This window comes from Vespula vulgaris, chromosome 2 (assembly GCF_905475345.1).
Source record: "Vespula vulgaris chromosome 2, iyVesVulg1.1, whole genome shotgun sequence".
NCBI classification, from domain to species: domain Eukaryota; kingdom Metazoa; phylum Arthropoda; class Insecta; order Hymenoptera; family Vespidae; genus Vespula; species Vespula vulgaris.
Genome location: NC_066587.1, coordinates 9,672,451 through 9,694,273, shown reverse-complemented (window position 1 = coordinate 9,694,273; position 21,823 = coordinate 9,672,451). Strand labels below are relative to the sequence as shown.

Below are 21,823 nucleotides of genomic sequence, written 5' to 3'. Positions count from 1 at the left end.
TGATAAAATGAATAAATGAAACCAACCAAAAATTAATTGATATTTTTACGTAAAAATCATAGTTATTACGTTTTATATACATCTAATGAGCCAAATCAATTAGAATTCCAATCTACGCGCCATTTCTTAAATTTTAGAATATAGAAGGATTTGCTGTCATAACAACCAAATTTATTGATATTTGATGTAAAAAAGATTCGAGCTACTCAAAGTATGGACAGTTTTTTTGGATACAAAGAAATACAAGCATTACAGAATCTAATATCCCCTCCGAAGGACGATTCGGATTCTGAAGAATTGTATCAAAATGAAGCAAAGAGAAAAGGTGATTATTTTTATAAAAATCAATTCGTTATATAAAAGAAAGATTTCATTTGAAGTATTACATATAAGTTAACTAATCGATTATGATTAAATAAAAGTATTTTTTTCTCTTTTAAAATCTTAATTCTTGATTCATTATATCTTATATAAAATCAACAAAACTTCTCATAGACGAAATAACCAATATCAGATATGAAAATAAATCGTACCAATCCACAAAAAATGATTGAATTCAGCATATGAGGACATTTATTAGTTTCGCATATATACATCATTTTTAATTAAAATATCATCTTGTCCTGTTACTTAGATCAAAGCTTCTTAAATTGTGAATTGCGATCTCATATAGGGTCATGTAATTGAATGTGGGGATTTCGAAACATTTGGCAACGGTAAAAGATTTCTGAACACATAACGGCTACAAATTAATTCAAAATCGCATAATGAACCCAAGATATTGATTTTTACATCTATTTTATATACTTATTTAATCGAGATGGTGCAAAAATTTCTCAAGCGAAAGGGCGAATAAAAAAAATTTAAGCCCTGTCTTGAACCATAGACTTTGATCATAGAGCAACTTTAACATCGTGGGTCACACGTTTTCAACCATTAATCAATTCGTTTTTACTATTTACATTCACTAACCACTACTCCTTGTTTAAAAACAAAAGCCATGTAGCTCACAAGGTTTCCTTCATCTTACCCAGTATAAAATAGTGATACATAAAACATAGGTATTATATCTATGGCAATGATTAAAATCCCGCGTATTACATAATTTTGAGATATTGTTTAAAAGTTTTGAATACCAATTCTTATTAACATTTTTTTTTTTTTTTTTTTTTTTTGTATATAAATGTAAATAACAATACGACATTGACTATTTTTAACAAAAAGCCCAAAACAGAAATGAAAATCATGCAGCTCTGGAGGCACAATTTCAAATCGTTTCTTTCTACCTTACCAGACGTGCATGTGGAAGCACGGGTCGGCAATTGTCCGTCTATGATTTAAACAATAATGATTTATTTATAATTAAAATAATGATTACATTAGTTATTTATATTTTTAGGTCCAGGTGATATAGAAGTTCAGAAAGATGTACCTTTTAATAATTTAAAACCACATGCTCCTCTTAAACAAAAAGATGACATTTGGCATTCCTCGGAAATACATACTCTTCCTATTTCTGAAATAAATGACCCAAGAAAAGTACCGGACTATGAAATCAAATTTAAACAGTCTGTGAAAACCGAAGATATTTTTTTAAATGTTAGTTTATTAGTGCTCTGTCTTATTTTAGATAAAAAGCATTTTTAAAAACATTAGTAATATTGGATTGTGTCATTCAGATGGGTTTTAAAACACCTAGCACTGCATCTTGCGAATGGATTTCCGTGTTAATAAAACTTCCTCAAGAAGTTCAAGAGAAGATTGAATTATCCGTTGAATCAAAGGTAGTTGATGTGCGTAGTCCTAAGTAAGTGAATGACGTTTCTTCTTAAATAATATGTATTTATCTTATAGGATTTAATAGTTATTATTATATGTATCAGATTTTAAAAAATAGTTCAGATTTTGTGTTTTTGTATTAATATTAGAATAGAGTGCATATCTTTTCGTCAAGATCTTTTGTATTTTATATGACAAAAATTATACTTTTACCTTAGTAATCCATTTTTTAAGCATTATCGTAAGAAGTTTAAATTTAAAAACTACTTTCATCTTTCCTTCTAAACATTAATTGTTCAATGCTTTTACAGATACCGATTGCATCTTCCAACACCTCATGAAGTAAATCCTAATGCATCATATGCAAAATGGCATAATGATACTGACATGTTAGAACTCACTTTACAACTCGTTCGAGAATTAGATGACATAAACTTTTAATAAGTACATCAACAAAAAAAACATTTGATTTGGATTAAATATTAGCAGGATACAATAGGTGAGAAAGAAGAAGAGGAACAAATTCAAATAAACAAATAAACAAATAAACGATATTTGCAATTATTTATGAAACTTTAAATCTTTTTTATACTAATAAAAATATTCTTATGTATATAGATAAAATTGAAATGGAAAATTGCATCTTAACTATAATAATAATCAGAGATATAATTGTAAAATCACTTCTTTCTTTAAAATAAGAATTGTGACTATTGCTGATATTTTTACAATATAATAAATGTTACAAAAACCATAAAAATAATAAATTTACATAGAAATTTGTTTTGCTTTTAGTACAATGTATATAAGTATACAAGTACAGTACATACACAGTATCTCAACAAAAAATGTTCACCAGGATTATGAAATCTGATCATTTTCATAAAAACGCTAGAATAAATTACTTTTCTTTTCGAGGGGGATAAAACCTTATCATAAAGTCACTTATTTTGGATTAATCCTCTAAGGGGTTGACAGTTCTCCCAAAATTTTAAATGACAGGGGTCAAGTAGTACATTATTTGAAAAGTCTTTTGCAATAGTGCTATTTTTTAAAATTTTATGTTAATGGTTTCCTTGAAAATACATTTCGAAGTTTTAAGTTCGACTTTTATTTTTATTTTATTAAATGTTCAAAATGTGTATTGCTGACCTTCGTGTAGGAATAAAATCCTTGCTCAGTGTTACATTGAAAATTCTGTGGTATATCCGGTTTATCTTAGTAAGTATGTGATAAACTATCTTGAAAATACTTGGTCCATTACAACTTCAATATTGTTCAATATCAGTTTTTAAAACAAGATTTTTCTGATCATTTATACCATTGGATTATTTTCTATAAGAATATTTAAAATCCATAACAAATTGGCTTCAACTGTAAAACTTCAGTAGCGCATAGATTTTATTGTATTGTGTTATGTATAGAGATTGGCGTTACACATTTTGAGCATTTAATAGTTGAATGTAAAATTTAATAGTAAAAGTTGTTTTCAATCTGAAAATTCAAAACGTATTTTCAAGGGAACTATTAAAAATTTATAAAAATTTTATAAAATAGCATCATTGTAAAGTTTCAAATGTTTTATTTCTTTCAAATGATATATCACTTAAACCCTGTTGTCATTTATAATTTTTGAGAGAATTGTCAATTCCCTTAGGGGGTAACTCCAAAATGGGTGAATTTATGATAAGGACCTTTTGAAATGATATCCCTCTCAAAAACAAAAATAATTTGTCCCGACGTTTTTACAAAAACATCATTGGATTTCATAATTATCCGGGTGGATATCTTTTGTTAGGTCACAATATGTATGTGTGGGTATGGATGTGCAATGTAATTTTAGTTTTTTATAAACGAACTATATACTATTTTTTAGTTTGTTTTTATAAATTACACACTACAGAGAATTACTGATCTCAGAAATAGGTTAATAGAAGACATTTCATCTTGTATAATTTGTGAAGGCACTTGCAATAAGGCTTTGTGCATTCAATAGCAGTCCATTGAGTTTACATCTCCTTGTTTATGCATTGTCAAGATGTCATCTAAAACAGATTCAAAACTGTTGGTATATCCTTTTAACCATCGACTTTTCTCTTCGATATAAGCATCAATATCGAAATTAAATATGACATCCAAAAAATCCTGCTTAGTTATATGAGAAATGTATTTAAGCATTTTCTTTTCTGTATTTTCATAATCTTTTCCTTGAGAATTATTATAAACGGTAGCTAAGAGCATTGCATCATTTGTATTTACAATTTCATCAATGATGTTATGAGAATTAGTTGGTTCTTCTTTTGATTGAATTACTGATGTATCTAGTATATGTTTTATGTATGAATTATCTATAACAGCACTATTTTTTGGTAAAGATACTTCAAGTAATGAATCATGAAATTTATACTTTAATAAAAATGTTTTTAATTTGTTTATAATCATAGCTGAAGCTTTACAGACTTCAAAATCACTATCATCTTTTAAAGTGACTAACAAAACCTAAAACGTAAATATAAAAATTAATTTAGATTAATAAATAGATATACTACTGAAACATAGATTTCTATACACAATTCTTTATATACTATTTATTCTATTACTTACACCTAGACAATTTTGCTTTGCAAGCTCGTCTAATGCTTTATTTAATCTACGTTTTATTTCATTTTCATCCAATGCGACTATTTTTCTTTGTTCTTTAGAAAATGTTACATTTGGAAATGATCCATCTAACATTCCTTGATCACTTAAATGAGATTTTATAAAATGTTTCCAAAATTCTAATGCACTTATTTTAACTTCCCAATGTAAATCGAAAATGGCTGCCACAGACATAACTTCTAATATATAATTGATAGTACTTTTCCTGAAAATATATAATATACAGAAAATAAGACAATTCTTATAAACAATGTTAAATATAACTTATTTAAGAAAATATTTAAGAATTAACTTACAACCACTTTCTATAAATATATAATTCTTTAATTAAAACCACGGCCTCTCTTCGAACTATACCTTCAGTTTCTTTATTGAATAATTTTATAATTGTATCCTATAAATTAAAAATATTTTCTATATACTGTTTTATAATTATTATGAAAATTATTGCTAACTATCTTTATTAAACTAATTTACTAACAATATAAACATACGGGAAAATCAAAGAAAGATAACTTTTCATCCCACAATTTATTTATACGAACAGTAGATGAAATAAAAATTAGAGCAGATGCTCGTACGTAGCTTTCTCCATCTGTTAGTGCAATATCAATTGCCAATTGTAAGAACTGGTTAGAAAGTAAAAAATCTTGAAATGCTGGATATTCTGTAATATTTCTGTATTATTGAAATAAATACTTAATAATTATATTCAATTATATATAAATATTTATGCTTACTATCTTCTGAAATGATTGCAATAGTATTTAGTACTTCTAATACACTGTCTCTGACTTCCCAATTGGGATCATGTAATCTTTTATATAAAGTTGGACCAATTTCATTCATGTGACTATCTGAATCTATGAGTAATGCCAGATTTGGTGGCATAAAGTTTTGAATAGCCAATTTACATACTTTTAATGCTTTCACACAAAGCTATAAAAGAGATTAAATATTTAATACTATAAATTTAAGATTTTAAAAGAGTAATTAAAAATTTTTTAGAAAGAAATATTGTTATATTCATTACATGTTCTTACCATGGGTAAAATACCTGGATGATTTAAAATTCCTTGTGCGAGAGATAATAAACATATAGTTTCAACACATTCTTGCCACTTTAATTTAAACTTTTCCGTCATAATGGCAAGACCATTAAGAAGAGATGCCAATAAAATAGGATTATCAACTATTGGGTCACCTTCTAATATTGACTTATAAATTATTTTCCTTGAATTATCTGGGAGTCCTGTTTTACTAGATTCTGAAGACGAACAATTTTTCGTCCCATCTCTTAAATCTGGCAGATAATTTTTCAAAATATGACATAGTGTTTGAAATGTAATAACTGCTACATCCTATATATAATGGAGATATATATACAAAAAAGAAGTTTAATTTTTTTGTGTTTAATATATTTGTTATGAAAAATATTAACTTATATTTAGAATCTTTAGAATACAAATACTATATAGTGATAATAATGTATTTTCCTCTTACCCTATCCATGATGTTTATTATCTCTAAAAGTAAATCAATTGATACTTTACAAATATGTTCTAATGGTAAATCACTTTTCCATATTACATCTCTTACATTATACAATAGTCTTTGTACAGGCATGCATGTTACATCAAAAATTTTGTTAATGAACATATCAAATAATTCATGATGTACATGATCTTTCCTAACACATATACAAAGTGGTAAAATCTGCAAAAAGAATTATGTAAGAATACATATTATATTTGAAAAAATTATATAACATCATACATTACCATCAGTACTATTGCTTGATGTTCAAATTTGTGTTGTTCCGGCAGAGTAAACTCACATAGCATACGCAATTTTTTCCAATATATCATTAAAAACTTATTTGTTTTTATAAGTTCCACTATATATTTTTTTGATAGTAGCATCATTGATATATAACACATACCATAAGTAAATTTTTGCCATACATCATTGTCTATAATCTTAGTGTTACTTATAATTCCACGTTTTAATTTTAAAAAAAGTAATAATAATAATAATTTGTGTACATGCTGAAGAAATTTAGTACCAATGCATGCTTCGAAAAGAGCTTTTACTCTCATTTCTAAATTGAAGAGTTCTTCAAATAACTCTGGGATTTTACTATCCATGCTTACAAACAATGTATTTTCAAAAATGCTTGTCACTAAATCTAAAGTGGTACATAATAATTTGTTTTCATCCAAATAACTTTCCTCTAAAGTTTGATGTATTTGAGGATTAAAAGTATTATTTATTAATGGATCAGTTATTGCAGATATAATTTCTGTACAAATATTTATATTGTGTTGTTCATGTAAAAGAAGAGTCCATAAAAACTTCTGACTCTCATGCGTAATATACATTGTGTAATTTCTATGAGCACACTTTACAATATCTTTCCAGACACCTGAATATAAAATAAATTTATACTAATTGCTATATATAATAAGAAAAATGATAAATAATTAGCAAGTAATAATGATAACATACCTGACTCAAGTATCCATTCTCTACCGCTTCTATGTTTAATTAAATCTAAGAGCATTTGTATATAAGCAATTTTAATCGATGCAGGTAAATCTTCATTAGAAGGTTGGATGATAGTGCAAAGTTTATTATATACATCGTGACATTGCCACCGGTGAAAATCTAATTCATTAGAGGCAACTAAGCCCACGAGTTTTAATGTAAATATTATTACAGGTCGAGATGGCTTACAATTAGAATCCCATGTATTTAAAGCTTGTATCACCCATTTTTGAAGAACTTCAGAATGTTGCTGATCTTTTAAAGCTGAAAGTATCAATTTATTTTAATATAGACAATTAATAAAATGCAATGTAACATCTATTTATTGTCTTACATTGTTTCTTTATATTTTCTCTTATATGAGTCAATAGAAGATCAACATAAGTTACAGAGGTAATGTTATAATTAGGTAAGAGAAAAACTTCTAAAACTTCCAATAATCTTTTATCTATCTCGAACGTTGCCATTGTATTCGATTTACCGTAACAAATTCTTGTTCTTTTTTATTTTTATAAGAATATACGAGGCGTAGACATTTTATTACAACCACAATTAATTTTACAACACGAACAAAACATTGCTAGCTCAAGAAATAAATAACCGATGACTGCTCCGTCACATAAGATATTTGATTATATATTGTAATCAGGATAAATAAAGATTACATGCAATGTTCTGCAATCATCATCCATCGATAATGTATAAAAAAATGAAACACGTTGTAAGTAAATTGGTAACACAACGTTTCTTCACAATGTCAAATTTTCATTGTTTCGTTGTGTTTCGTTGATTTTTGTAGCATTTATATGTGATTCATGTAGCGTTTGAAACATGATCCGTGATTAGTATACAACGAATATACATTTGCATGAAATGGTACTACGTGCTATTTCTAAAATCTTTGTTCTCATTGGCCGCTTTGACATCTTCTATACAAGTTTTATTAAACATGGAAAAATTTATTGACGATCATTGATTCTGGAAGATGTCGCAATTGCTCGTAGGACTTAGCACATGTTAACGTAAAATTAACAAGATATTTTTCGTTAGTCAAATATATTTACTAGATATATCGTATAGAGAGAGTTTACACGTATAGATGACAAGTTAATCTATATTCCGGAAAGGCAAAAAGCAACTAATATTCTTAAGGGCGTGTTCAGAAAACAACGCAATCGATGACACAGAATAGGAACTGTTACAAATTGCCAACTGTTGTTGCAGTATTAGTTTTGAGACTCTGTTCTAACTTATTGCAATGTTACATATATTTACGATTCAAATGGTGAAAATGCGCATACATTCTGACGTAGTATTTTTAAACATAAATTTGTAATATTTGCAATTGAAAACGTGCATGTTTCCCGTTGCATTTGGCAACGTCGGAAAATATATGTATTTTCTACAAATATCGATCAGAAATATCATGACACATTGATTGGAAAGTTACTATATCATATTTAATTATAATTTTATATTAATTGATAGAATTAATAAAACTGAAGGAAAAATGTTTTTTTTTCTTTTTTAAATAAAAAAGCACGAAATTTATATAATTTTCTTATTAATACGCGAGTGCACATACGCGCACGTGTGTTTATATAGAAAATTTATATTTTACACAATTTTTACAAAGAAAAAAATGATTATAGGAATTAATAATTTTGTTTTATATCTTAATAAATGTTATAATGTGGAAATGTTACATGCTGCATTTTTATTTAATATTACATGTAATATTTTTGTGATATATAAAATAATTATATTTTAAAAATTCAAGCATTTCTTTCATGTTGTGTAGCTTGTATTTCTATTAATAAATTGTGAAAGTAAATTAAATATTTTACATAAAACATGGTTTATTTTCATTACCATTCTATTCCTAATTCCTAAAGTAAAAAATAAAATTGAGTAAAATTAAATTGTATAACATTAAATAAATATTGATATAATTTGCATGTTTTTGAATTAATATAAATGGGAGAAAACATATATCCATATTTTCTAAAGTGTCCGTAATCGATGTTTTTATTATAATATCTTCTAAATCTTGTTTTCAAAAAAATTGTATGTTTGTCTAGAGGTATAAACCATTATTGCATACTAAATAAAAGCTTAAAAAAAAAAAAGAAACGATAAATAACGTACCATTGCACTTTCAAATGTCAGTAATATTAATCTAGAGATTTTTTATTGCGATCTTTTGCAATTTGCCAATTACGTATACGCAACTATTCGTGAATAGAACCTTGGATTTGAAGTTACAAAAGTCAAAAATGACAAAAGACTTGAGACTTATCAAAACTTTAGATTTTGTATGTTTCCAATTAGATTTAAAATTATTTGAATTTGTCACCAACATAAACGAAATAAATTCGAAACGATTTGACAGTATTTTATATTCCATCTTTATGTATATAAATATATTTTTATTGTTTTCTAAATTCCTTATTTGTTATTTTTTCTTTGTTCCATAAGAATCGACATATTTTCTCAGTGTAAGGAAATTATTGATAAAGAAATATAAGAATTTTTTTCACACTATAGTTATTCAATTTAGGTATTATAATTAAATTTTGTTACGTCTTTTAAGGAATTATTGACGTTAACTTTAAGATACAGATTTTATTATTAACATGAAAATATTGGAACAGAATGGATTGTAAAAACTTTTGCTTTTAACAAATTATATTGAGTTGAAATTAATAAAGAAGATAAATGAATGAATATTCGTTTTTGTTTGAGCATACAACTTTGCGAGTGCTTAATAAGAAAATTATAGAAACGCTACCAATTGACGTTGAAAGATAATAATGTAATAAATGTTTCTTATTGGTAGTCACGCACTTTCATCTTTTAGTTACTCTATAAGATGTTATTATTCATCTTGTCGAGTTTGTACACGCGCGCGTGCGTATTAACTGTTTATCATGTAAGAGAAATGAGATGACACGATCAGCTGTTTCCTCACCCATTTTTGTTAGTTGATATGTCATATGATCTATATAGTTCGAATAATTGTGATATGATATTGCACGGTCTTGCTTTTGAATTTTAATTAAATAAATTAAAAAAATAATATTGTGATGTATTCAGATTAAAAATATTCACTACGCGTTATGCCATAACGCAATTTAAATATCGTAATATATTTCGAAATGAATAGCCATTTATCAACTTTGAATACCATTAAATAGTGTATTAAGAAACATTCGTTCGAATAGTTTGACGATTATTTATTATATATTCTATAGAAGAATTATGACAGTTATCTCCACTAGTTTCACGGTAAGTCCGACGAAGAGACAATTGTTTTTATCGTCATATTTTATCATAATTTCATGGTCAAATAAGTAAAAATCCGTTTTACGCCTTTTGTGATAATTATCTTTGTGAAGACCTATAAATTTGCCATTAAAATCATAAATTCTGGTATTTATGTCCAAATATTATTTAAATAATAGAAAGTAAAGAAATAGTCATGTGAATAAAAATAAATTTCTTTATAATTATTATAAGTTGATTGCATCCATTCATTAAATGATAATACATTGACTACCATAAAAATAAATGTTTCTTATAGTTTTTTCATATATAAGAATTTTTGTTGGTCAACAGTATTATTTTCAGAATTAATATCTTTTACAAGTATTTCAATAATTATTATATATATAATATTTTTATAAAATGAATCATATTTTAGGCTTTGCAAATGATGTCAGCTATGGTACCAGGTACAAATAATGTTATGAATAATGAACAAAGTTGTCATCATACAATGGAAAGACAAAAGTTACTTGAAGACTTGTTGGATGCTGCAAAAAAGTGTTATGTTAGATTTGGAGGTCGTGCAGAATTAGCAACAGAATCAGACGCATGTGTTGCTCAACTTTGTTTTATACTTGAAGTAATTTTTAGTCATGGGTTGCGAACTAATTGTATAGAAAAAGTTAATTTAGCTTTAAAGTAAATATTTAATTTGTCTATGATTATCCTTTATAAAAGTCCTTGTTGTCTTATCATGCATCATAATGAAGAAAATATTGATTTTTTATAGACATGTTTCTGCTTTAGTATCTGGTAGCAATGCTAAATCTTTGAATACAATTGATGCAGCGTTCTGGCCTTGTATAAAAGATCAATTAACATGGCACGAACAAGAACGTTTTAGTGTTTTAAGAAAGGTACGCACTGATTATGGCCGTGGTAGAGCATGGCTAAGAGCAATTTTAAATGAACGCTCTTTGGAACGAAATTTACATACTATTATAAATCCAGATAAATTATCTTCATTTTATGAAGAATGGGCTTTTTTATTGGATCAAGAGAAGTGTGCAGCATTGCCAAATGTAGCAGCAGGTGATTTCTTATGCACAGAACTATATGCAAACAATTAGAAAATAATACATTAAATATAAAATCATCTTTTACTTTTAGGTCTTAGTGCAATTTTATTCGCAATAAGAATAGATAATGAAGAATTGGACGACAATTTAAAAGTAAAAAATTCTGAAAAATTGAATGGCGAACAATCAGAACTTATCATATCTATTATGCCAGGTTTTTCTTCTTTCTTATATTTATTTCTAATTTTCGTTATACTAATAATTAATTTGAACATCTATATTTAATTTTGATATTCTATTTTATGCAATTGCTTTTTTTTTATTTTGTAAAAAAAAAAGAAAGTTTTGATAGCTTTTTTTTTAATTTACCATATTGTAAATAGGAAAACAAATATAATGGTTTCTTAGAGATTAACTAATATTAACAATTCATATATTTTAAAGGCTCTCTGAATTTAAAACAAGGAAAGGTACAAAAAAAGGTACCAACTCATATTATTTCTTTTGACAATGATAGCGAAGAACAAGGACAATCTGATGTTAGTACCAGTATTAATGAGCACATTTCTTTTAATAATGCTTCTATTTTAACAAAACATTCTTCATCTCCATCTATATCAGAAGTGCAACTGGATTTCGACGATTCTAATGCCGTTGCGAATATAAGTTCTACAGAAAATGAATATCGGTAACAAGTTATTTATGAATCCCTTGTACATTACAAATTTATTTATATCATATCATATTTTTGTGAAGAATTTTTTTCATTAATATGAAACTACTTTATCTCCATTAGTGAATCTCTGGATGAAGCAAAGATTTTAACTCCTGTGACAGATTCTGATAACTTAGGTCTTGTTCCCACATCACCTCTAGATCAGACATTTGATGATATGTTAATTAATTTGCCAAATTATTTAAATGTAAGTAATCATAAAGACCAATTTATTTTGATCGATTTGTCTCTATAAAAATTATTATAAATGGATTTCAATATTTTGTTCAGTTTGTATATTATTCTTATAATTATATTTAGGAAACAACAGATATTACTGAACCTGCAGTAGAAGCGACAGAACATCTTATTAATTTAGATGATCGTAGAAATACAGAAGATTTAGATGCAGAAACATTACGGTTGAAACTTTTAACTATGAATGAACTCCTAGAACAAGCTAGAGAGGATGCCATGACCAGCAGATTGTTGTTAAATCGCTTTCAAAGACAGCATCAAAATTTTGTTGAAAAACATCAACTGCAATTGCAGACATTAAACAGGTGATTGTTTATATCTTTTATCTTTTCAAATTTATCTTATTATTCACTTTAAAACAGGGAGAATGAACTCTTAAGGCAACAATTACGTAAATATGTGACAGCTGTACAAATGCTAAGAAAGGAATCTGATACTATTTATTCAATAAAAAGAGACGCTTCACCAACTCGTTACAATGAAGCAGAACAGTATGAAGCAAAGTTGATTCAAGTTGCAGATATGCATGCAGAATTAATGGAATTCAATGCTAAGTTAACTTTACAATTGGCAAATAGGTATGAATTGTATGGGCAAGAGTCAATAATGACATTCATTTTGATGTTTATTAGTTGTTTTTATTAAATAGTCTCGGTATTATTTATTTTATAATAAATAATAATTCAATTATCAGGGACAAATTAATACAAATTTTACAAACTGAATTGAAGTGCCTTCGAGGTTCTTTCAATGAGGATGATTTACCATTGGAATCTCCATGCCTTATTCATATATGGATACCATCTGTTTTCCTAACAGGACAGCCTTCTGATATTCATCATGTATATCAAGTAATTATTATGGAGGAAAAACAAAGCATTTGGCATTAAATAAGAAAGAAAAAATTTCTTATCACAGTTCATTAAATTTACAATCTTGCAAATTCTAGATATACATACGTATACGGGATATTGAATGGAATATTTATAGGCGATATGCACAGTTTTATGAATTTCATAAAAAATTAATAAAACATGATGCGATTGTGACTGCTTATGAATTTCCTCCAAAGAAAACGATAGGAAATAAAGTAATATATTCAGTAAAAACAGAAAGTGAATATAATATGTATGAACATATCATGATTATGATTTTTTGTTAGGATGCTAAATTTGTAGAAGAAAGGAGACAAAAATTACAAGAATGGCTAAGACGTGTTGTTGGACGATTAACACAATGTTCTATGTTTTCTTCTAATCCAAGTAGACAAACTCTCGTATCATTGTTACCTTTTTTTGGGTAAGTGATTTATTTTCATTAAATATTTTCATTATCTCTTTCTATTATGTTACAAAATTATAAAACAATACAAATTATCGTTTGAATATATAATATCATTGTTTTTTTATATAGTTGCTTAACAATATAAATTTTATTTTTAGCGACAGACCCAATGCTGATAATATAAACAAAAACAATACCACAAAAAATGCACTATCTTCTCCTCAATATATGGGTTTATAATGATGGCTTACATAGACTTTATATATAAAAATATTCTTTAATTTAATGAACAAACTGTTTTATATGTATATCTTGAAATAGATGTATTATATCATGCAAATACAGTGGCTCACGAAAGTATTTAAACGCTCGCTATTAAAACTTTAAACAATAAAAATATGCATATTAGATTTAAGTTCTGAAAGTAATGTTACACTAAATATTGTATTATAAGAATAACTCAGTGATTTTCATGGTAAAATTTCAAATAAGAAACCAAAAAAGAAATAAGATGAATCAAGCCAAGCGTTTGAAATTTGCAAAAAAATATATAAGTAAAGATAATGCTTTCTGAGATAAAGTTATTTTTTCGGACAAAAACAAATTTAATATATTAGACTTATTGTTAGTAATATATAAATTTAATATATTGAATCAGATGGATGTTATTATGTTTAGAGAAAATCCAATTCAGAAATAAATGTTCAAAATTTACATTTGACTATAAAACACAGTAGTGATTCCATGATGTTGTAGACATTGCTGCGATTGCAAACGGTATTAGAATATTTAAAATGTAACATGCAAATGTTAAAATAATATCATAGATGGTATTTCAGATAAATATATATATTTGAATATTCTAAAAAATAATTTGGAGAGAAGTGCTACGAAATTAGAATTATTAGAAAATTTTTATTCCCAGCAAGACAATGATACCAAGCATATGGCCAAAATTGTAAAAAAATGTATTATATACATTTTATGTATAACACACATGTATTACATACATTTTATATATTACATACATCCCCACAAAGTCCGGAAATTAATCCCATCGAACATTTATGGACGGAAAAAATAGGCAAGAGATTAAAAAATTCTAAAATGTATATAACTTCGAAAAATGTACTAAAACAGAAAATTTTAGAAGTATGGAATTCTATTCAATCTACAACTACAAAGCTAGTTCCCAGCATACAACATTGTCTCAAACTCATAATTGAAGCTAAGAGAGATCCAATTAAATATTAAATAAAATAAGATACGTATAATTAATACCGTTCAAATACTTTTGTGACGCTATTTCAATAAATCTTTGCAACGAATGTTTTATATAGATTATACGAATGTTTTATTATATTAAATATTATTCGATTCACTTCAAATTTCGTATATATAATCTCGATAATTGTGCCTTATAACAGTCACAACATTATTTTCAGAACTTAAGTGTAACATGCATATTTTTATTACTTAGTTTTCAAATACTTTTTAAGTGTTCAAATACTTCCACGGGCCTCTGTATATACTCTTTAGATATATGTAATTGCATGTATACAGTCTAAATATAATAAGGAACTATGATCAGTCATATATCTTTGATAAAATTACTAATTAAAGTAATAATAAGTAAAATAATGTTTCACTTGTTTAAATATTCATAGATAAAACTTTTCGCGATAAGAAATTAAAATTTAAACAAATTTGCACGTGTTCTGATTTTGATTCGAAAAGGATAACATTCGAATTTATTAGTATTTCGAATGATATGAATATATTTAAAAATTATACAAGATAAATATCACAAAGTATGTGAATTGTACATATTTCTTCTTGTAAAAATTCGACTAGGATAAAAAAAGCGATATCATATATTTGTATTTGTATTTACGATGAAATGTACGATATGTTCCATTAAGACGGATCGATCAAATATAAAAAATATTTAAGGCTGTATTAGGAATCTTGGAAAGTATATTTTCGGTGTTACTTGTAAATTTTATTCAATGTTTTTTTATTTTATATCAAATAAACTCGCATTTCGTATTTGATCTATTATGTATCATTAATTTTTTTGTAATCTATTTGGTCGTAGCCTAACAACATGAAGATCTTGGTAAGTAGCAAGTGGAGGAAATTTAGTTATTTTTATTAGCCAATCAAAATGTTTAGAAAAAAAAGTATAGATCAAATATTTTCAGACATGTTCATACCATGCGTAATTTAATTTATATTAACTATGTATCATGATGAAAATTTCTTGAAAAACTTATTTTTTTAACCTTCTAAATTTTCAAATTATTGTCGCGCATTGAAAAACAGTTATAAGGATAAAAAAATGAAACTAGAATAGGGAAGACGATGGCATGGTTCGTGGTACGTTCGTGACATCGATTGCATTTGTAAATGAGGTTTTATCTTTACGCCATGAGTTTATTAATTTCTTGTAATCAATTGTAACCGATGTAAAGCATATAATTTTAACAAATCAGTTAGTTGTAATTTATTAAAAAATCATTTACACATCGGGAGCGTTTTTTCTACTTAGTTTATAATCGAGAAAAGTGTTCTGTTTTAAGTTTCGAACTGTTACTACTTTCGTATAACATGTTTATAATCAGTTCATACCTGATATTTTTAATTATAGTCATTTGATACTAACTGTATGGAAAGGACAAAGTGTGAGCGATTATTATACCCAGTAAGTATGTTTTTGGGATAATACTTACTCACACCGAGTGACGTGTTTAAATCGAAGTGGCTGCGAAAACATTCGAAAATATTAGTATTTTACATATTTACTCTACTCTTGCACATTTTCTATTTTTACTATTTTGTCGATTTTTCAATCGCTATTAAATTTCTCTTTCTTTCGTTAACTAGCAGGTTTAAACTTGAACAAGTGAGAAAATTACACATTGAATTAAAAAGAAAAGTGGAAAAGAATAGAGCTTTTATCCATTTCTTTTTGTAGGATCTTCTTTTGCCATTGTATGTACATTCTCTGTGTGTTGATTCACATGACTTTCTTTCAATAGTATGATTCATCAAAGACTATTTTCTGAAAGTGCATTTATGAATATATCCTTACAAAGGATATCAAATAAATAAACACTAACAGCATACAGAGTCCACTAGTGCAACAATACAGAATATCATAATTTGAATACTGATGTTATAATTAATTAATAACAATTTGTCATAATAAATAATCGTAATATATAATTAATATGTATATGTATCTAAATCACATTGACATGTGTATTATATAACATTAACAGCTTTCTTAAATATTTGATGTTCAGATATTATTTCTAACGATAATTCTAAATTTAAGTTCAATGTAATTCCAATGTATTATATGGAATATGTGTTAAACTACTTTGTGGTTTTCTGTTATGTACAAATAATATATCTACATGCATATATATATGTATGTATATATAAAATGTTTCTTTAATTTCCTTATATATTTTTCCTTATTTTAGTATAGAAGAAATTCTTGTTCCTGTTGTGCCTGTGCTATAATATTGTTACTAGTAAAGAAAACTTTTGTAATGCTCCTTTTAGAGACTTGAAGAAATTATAAGTTTATAATACAAAGTAAGTAATAGAAAAGATAATTTATGAACGATAAATAAACAGTATGGTTATTTTAATAAACTATATAATAGATACTTCATCAATATTAATAACTATGCATATTTTGATATCTGTAAGTTTTTCAGATTTCCACAAAAATTATGGGACGTTACACAGGAAAAAAATGTCGCCTTTTGACAATGTTAGGACTAACAGCGCTTTTATTTTTAGTAGAAATAGTTGTTGGTTATGTGACCAATTCAATGGCTTTAATAGCTGATAGTTTTCATATGTTATCGGATGTAGCTGCATTAGTCGTTGCATTTCTTTCTGTGAAGGTAAGAGTTAGCAATATTATAGAATTAGTATTAAAAAATATAGATAATATAGAATTGATGATAGTATTTCCTAATCTTTTACTTATATTATTATCATTTTAGTAAATTTATATTTGTTTTTCTTTTCAGATGTCGCCAAAAAAGTGGTCCAAGAACACTTTTGGATGGGCTAGAGCTGAGGTATTAGGTGCTCTTGTTAATGCAGTTTTTTTAGTTGCCTTATGCTTTAGCATTACTGTGGAGGCATGCAAAAGGTTCATTGAAGTGGAAGAAATACATGAAGCTAAACTTCTTGTGTCTGTGGGTGCGCTTGGTCTATTCGTGAACTTAATAGGTTTATGCTTATTTCGTGGTAACTATCTTGCTTTTTATGCTCCTTACAAGTTTCCATAAGGTTAAAATATTAATTTATATAAAAAATATGGAGTATATTAATTAATTCCTAACATAAATAGCATAAAAAAGGTAATAAGAGAGGAAAATGATAAACCACATAACAATTTTGTGTATATTAGCCTTTCAAAGTAAGCTTTAATGCTTCGCTAAATTTTCAATGTATTCAAGGTTTATTAATTAAACTTTGTATTCATATATAAATTGTATAGATGTATCGAAAAAAAAAGATACATAGTCTTTTCAAAAGAGTTAGCCAGCCAAGTATTCAGATGGAATGTAATTGTGAATATTATATTCCCAAATTGTCATATGCTATCCCTTTTAAACTTGATATAGCTCAAAGACAACTTATTATAACATTTTGAAATATAGATTGAAAAAAATACAACATATATGAAAACTGATGAAGTATAAAAAGAATGATTATAAAGGCTCTGGTGTAGTATTATAAATTAATTGTACATGATTTGTATGTGACTTTTTGAATTTACTGGGTTACTTATTATATGCTTTGTTTTTATCATTATAAAATAATTAAAAGAATATCAGAAATAGGAAGCCACCCTACTTTTATTTGGGAACAATTATCCTACTTTCAATTAATTGCCTAAATAAATGGATATCACATTGTTTTTCTTTTTTTTTTTGTACTAGGAAAAGAATCATATATACTCATTCAACATTTTATTATTACAGAACATGGAAGTTCTCATGATCATTCGCATGGTATATCACGTAGTCATAACAGACTAAGCACATTAGTGGGCACAGATGACAATGAAAATGACAACACTTACAGACCACCAACGGCACAAGTAAAAAGAACACATGGTCATACGCATGATGCAAGTCAAATGAATATGCGTGGTGTGTTTCTTCATGTACTGTCCGATGCAGTGGGTTCTGTTAATGTAATTGCCTCAGCTTTAATAGTGTGGCTTACAAAATGGCAGTACAGGTAATATTTTTTCTATACCAGATGCTTGCAGTGATTGTTGATCTTTCCATATTATTTGTATCTTCCTGCCAATAATAATAAAGATACAAATTAACTTTTTATATAATAATATATGCACTTATTAGTGATAGTACGATTATAATGTTAAATTTTTAATTAATTTTTTAAGAATGTGTTATTATTAATACTTTACTCTTTGTTATAGATTTTATATTGATCCAGCATTATCGCTATTATTGGTTATTCTCATGTTACGTTCTGTTTGGCCATTGTTTCGAGAGTCTGCACTAATTCTCTTACAAACTGTACCGACACATATTCAGGTATGATAAATAAATAAATTAATTAAAAAAGAATAAATTAAAAATAATTCAAAGTTTATATAACAATTTTATAATACTTTTATTTCGTTATAACTCTAATTGTTTTACTTTATATCTTTATATATATTTGTACATCAAACAAATCTTTTCCTATTAGGTTGATGCAATACAACAACGCTTACTGGAAAATGTTGATGGTGTATTAGCTGTACACGAATTTCATGTATGGCAATTAGCTGGTGATCGTATTATAGCTTCCGCACACATAAGATGTCGAAATCTTTCAGAATATATGAAAATCGCAGAACAAGTTAAAGAATTTTTCCATAATGAGGGTATACATTCTACTACAATACAACCAGAGTTTATTGATGTAAGTGCATTGTATATTTTATTTTTATATTTATATATTTATTATTACACAGCAGATTCTGTTTCTTTGCATTTTAATAGGTAAGATTTATAAGATATGAGTTATAGAAAGTTAATTAAGTTCATTTTTTTAGTATCAATCAAATAGCGAAATTAAAGATACACCAACAGAAGATTGTGTACTGGATTGTCCAAAGACTGATAAACCTTGCAATCATGCTACTTGTTGTGGTCCCTCTAAACAGGTATATGTTTTATAATTTTTAGTTTCTTATAATTTTTTGAATGTTTTGAATTCTATATTCCGAAATCCTACAGTATTACCTGAAGAGAAGCACCTCTCCCCACACTCCTTATTCAAAGTCTAAATGCCTTGGGCGATGCTTAGAAGCAATAAAATCTGATTCTGATACGATCATAGGTAAACTAATGTTAGGTATAGGAAAAAAATGCGAAGAGGAATATAAGAGAATTACTTTTATGCTTCCTAATAATAGGATTCATAAGCGTTTAAATTTTATTTCGATAATAATTGATAAAGTATGTATTTGCTGTATGCTATCATAATCGTAAAACAGATATTTCTTTTCCCTCAATGGTTTAACATTAATTCTTATCGAGATAGATACATTGAATAATATTATTGTTATCACTCCTTCACAATATGATCTAATTTACAGGGTCGTGAATCTCCTTCGCCCGGGGAAACACCATATATGTGCAGGCAGCGTAACAGCTTGGCACGCTCAACTACTTCTATAGGAGGAACAAAACAACAAGAAGTGAACGAGATGGAGCGAGGACATTTACTTTCTCTATCTGGTTCTCATCATTCCATCCAACTTCCGCATTCTCACATTAACACGCCAACAGTTTGAGTTATTCTTTGATAACCATTCGCCTACCTCCATAGCCGATTACGCAACGTAAAGAAATGCTATTGTACAAATATAATAAATTAATAATTTGATTATGCACTACTTTCGTTATTATCATAATTAACAATAGCATTAATTTCTAATTAACGTATGGCGTCATTTATCAAATTTCATTATAATTAACAAAATTCATTATATATAACAGTCTAGACAGTAATAATATTGTACAAAAATGTATATTATTTTATCTGAGATTTAACCGCAAAAGATATTCTGTTTTGTAAATTGCCTTAACTGTTGATTTTCTTGTTAATGAAATTACGAAAATTTAATATTTAAATATCGAAGGCATATTAATACTAAACAAAATACACTATGCGTCAGAAAGACGTACTAATCATGAGTATAAGTCCTAGTTGCCTTGGAAACTATTTATATCTTTGTACATATTCAATTAACAGTTTTACGATACAAGATTTTATGAACATTGCTTACTTCGTGTAAAATGATTATACTTTGAAATTTATAAAACAGAAACATAAATAGTATATAGCATTAATTCTTAGCAGTATTTGTGTATTAAGTATATATTTGTATGAGCTATAAACGGTAATATTTGTAATTTAAATTGACTTATAAAGCTCTGTAAGATAATATAATTAAACTCGATAGTTATGGTCCCCTGTGTCTATATATTTAAGCTATATGTTATAAAATTATTATTAGTGAATTCGTCAAAAAAATTTGATTCGATACATTTTTAATTGTTATCGACTTGAAAGTTAATTTATTAAATTTGATAAATATATTGCAAATAAAGTATAATAGTAAAGCAATGATTTTCTTCTATTTTAAAAAAGTCGTTATATCGGATATTTATATAAAAATCTGAATTCTTTGTAACGTTTAAAAAATATTTCACCGCTCATTTAATGAATTATATTTGAATCGTAAGTTATCGCATCTATCGGCTGTGTTGAAAATCTGTATACTTATTACAATAAAATGCGTTAATATCATTAATATTTTATTATATCATTGTCCAATACACATTTTGATGCCTAAAAAATTAGACGAACTCTTGATTTCAAGTATTGATTTAAAAAATGGCAATAGCTTTGTTTTATCAATTACAGTTTTGGAGATACAATATAATAGTCTTATATGCTAATTCAACAGGTCGTCCATAAAAATTCAGCATGTTTAATTGTATGATCTACTATATTTTTATATGATTTGAAAAATATTGATGCTATTATTATTACATACTACATATTATCACATACTATACAATCAATAGAGTATATAATATGATCAATTATTCAATGTTTAAAAAGCTTCTTTTGTAGAAGTTTTTAGAGATTTTAAGAATTTCTAAGATCT

The 21,823-nt window shown here is 26.7% G+C and overlaps 4 protein-coding genes across 9 annotated transcripts; 3 read left to right on the top strand and 1 right to left on the bottom strand.

The window, feature by feature from the left end:
• The first annotated feature begins 70 nt into the window (after nucleotides 1-70).
• LOC127061769 (dynein axonemal assembly factor 6) lies at nucleotides 71-2,328 on the top strand. Of its 2 annotated transcripts, none has more exons than XM_050989092.1 (4): nucleotides 71-325; nucleotides 1,400-1,599; nucleotides 1,680-1,807; nucleotides 2,091-2,328. In XM_050989092.1, the coding sequence occupies exons 1-4, from the start codon at nucleotides 214-216 to the stop codon at nucleotides 2,218-2,220; spliced, it is 570 nt and encodes a 189-aa protein (XP_050845049.1). In that variant the 5' UTR covers nucleotides 71-213; the 3' UTR covers nucleotides 2,221-2,328. The 2 variants fall into 2 exon arrangements, with proteins under 2 accessions (XP_050845049.1, XP_050845050.1); XM_050989093.1 differs by lacking the exon at nucleotides 71-325 and adding an exon at nucleotides 1,162-1,324.
• A 1,013-nt stretch (nucleotides 2,329-3,341) lies between these two features.
• LOC127061763 (uncharacterized) lies at nucleotides 3,342-8,198 on the bottom strand. The gene is made up of 10 exons (XM_050989076.1): nucleotides 7,322-8,198; nucleotides 6,949-7,251; nucleotides 6,222-6,865; nucleotides 5,944-6,156; nucleotides 5,484-5,801; nucleotides 5,181-5,379; nucleotides 4,935-5,107; nucleotides 4,737-4,834; nucleotides 4,384-4,645; nucleotides 3,342-4,278 (listed from the first exon to the last, which is right to left on the bottom strand). The coding sequence occupies exons 1-10, from the start codon at nucleotides 7,452-7,454 to the stop codon at nucleotides 3,769-3,771; spliced, it is 2,853 nt and encodes a 950-aa protein (XP_050845033.1). The 5' UTR covers nucleotides 7,455-8,198; the 3' UTR covers nucleotides 3,342-3,768.
• Nucleotides 8,199-9,919: 1,721 nt separating this feature from the next.
• On the top strand, nucleotides 9,920-15,644 carry LOC127062002 (sorting nexin-29). 2 transcript variants are annotated; one of them, XM_050989546.1, is made up of 12 exons: nucleotides 9,921-10,275; nucleotides 10,691-10,953; nucleotides 11,045-11,346; nucleotides 11,425-11,547; nucleotides 11,778-12,021; nucleotides 12,130-12,256; nucleotides 12,370-12,611; nucleotides 12,669-12,884; nucleotides 13,001-13,157; nucleotides 13,256-13,396; nucleotides 13,469-13,605; nucleotides 13,749-15,644. In XM_050989546.1, exons 1-12 carry the CDS (start codon nucleotides 10,249-10,251, stop codon nucleotides 13,828-13,830), a joined length of 2,061 nt encoding a protein of 686 aa, XP_050845503.1. In that variant the 5' UTR covers nucleotides 9,921-10,248; the 3' UTR covers nucleotides 13,831-15,644. The 2 variants fall into 2 exon arrangements, with proteins under 2 accessions (XP_050845504.1, XP_050845503.1); XM_050989547.1 differs by lacking the exon at nucleotides 13,256-13,396 and having other exon boundaries at nucleotides 9,920-10,275.
• Nucleotides 15,645-15,809: 165 nt separating this feature from the next.
• On the top strand, nucleotides 15,810-20,539 carry LOC127062003 (zinc transporter 1). 4 transcript variants are annotated; one of them, XM_050989552.1, is made up of 9 exons: nucleotides 15,810-15,969; nucleotides 17,082-17,196; nucleotides 17,322-17,513; nucleotides 17,643-17,865; nucleotides 18,606-18,867; nucleotides 19,073-19,190; nucleotides 19,348-19,563; nucleotides 19,697-19,807; nucleotides 20,243-20,539. In XM_050989552.1, exons 3-9 carry the CDS (start codon nucleotides 17,337-17,339, stop codon nucleotides 20,438-20,440), a joined length of 1,305 nt encoding a protein of 434 aa, XP_050845509.1. In that variant the 5' UTR covers nucleotides 15,810-15,969; nucleotides 17,082-17,196; nucleotides 17,322-17,336; the 3' UTR covers nucleotides 20,441-20,539. The 4 variants fall into 4 exon arrangements, with proteins under 4 accessions (XP_050845509.1, XP_050845505.1, XP_050845506.1 ...); XM_050989548.1 differs by lacking the exon at nucleotides 15,810-15,969 and adding an exon at nucleotides 16,002-16,294; XM_050989549.1 differs by lacking the exon at nucleotides 15,810-15,969 and adding an exon at nucleotides 16,002-16,294 and having other exon boundaries at nucleotides 17,314-17,513.
• The last annotated feature ends 1,284 nt before the right edge of the window (nucleotides 20,540-21,823 follow it).

Bases quoted from the DNA above. Each gene is read 5' to 3' on its own strand.
- LOC127061769 (XM_050989092.1), top strand. From the start codon at position 214: ATGGACAGTTTTTTTGGATACAAAGAAATACAAGCATTACAGAATCTA. The intron at 326-1,399 runs GTGATTATTTTT...TTATATTTTTAG, and splicing joins AAATGAAGCAAAGAGAAAAG to GTCCAGGTGATATAGAAGTT. The intron at 1,600-1,679 runs GTTAGTTTATTA...TGTGTCATTCAG, and splicing joins CCGAAGATATTTTTTTAAAT to ATGGGTTTTAAAACACCTAG.
- LOC127061763 (XM_050989076.1), bottom strand. From the start codon at position 7,454: ATGGCAACGTTCGAGATAGATAAAAGATTATTGGAAGTTTTAGAAGTT. The intron at 7,252-7,321 runs GTAAGACAATAA...TGATACTTTCAG, and splicing joins AGAAAATATAAAGAAACAAT to CTTTAAAAGATCAGCAACAT. The intron at 4,646-4,736 runs GTAAGTTAATTC...ATATATTTTCAG, and splicing joins TATATTTATAGAAAGTGGTT to GAAAAGTACTATCAATTATA.
- LOC127062002 (XM_050989546.1), top strand. From the start codon at position 10,249: ATGACAGTTATCTCCACTAGTTTCACG. The intron at 12,257-12,369 runs GTAAGTAATCAT...AATTATATTTAG, and splicing joins ATTTGCCAAATTATTTAAAT to GAAACAACAGATATTACTGA. The intron at 13,158-13,255 runs GTAATTATTATG...TGCAAATTCTAG, and splicing joins ATATTCATCATGTATATCAA to ATATACATACGTATACGGGA.
- LOC127062003 (XM_050989552.1), top strand. From the start codon at position 17,337: ATGGGACGTTACACAGGAAAAAAATGTCGCCTTTTGACAATGTTAGGA. The intron at 19,564-19,696 runs GTAAGTGCATTG...TCATTTTTTTAG, and splicing joins TACAACCAGAGTTTATTGAT to TATCAATCAAATAGCGAAAT. The intron at 19,808-20,242 runs GTATATGTTTTA...TCTAATTTACAG, and splicing joins GTTGTGGTCCCTCTAAACAG to GGTCGTGAATCTCCTTCGCC.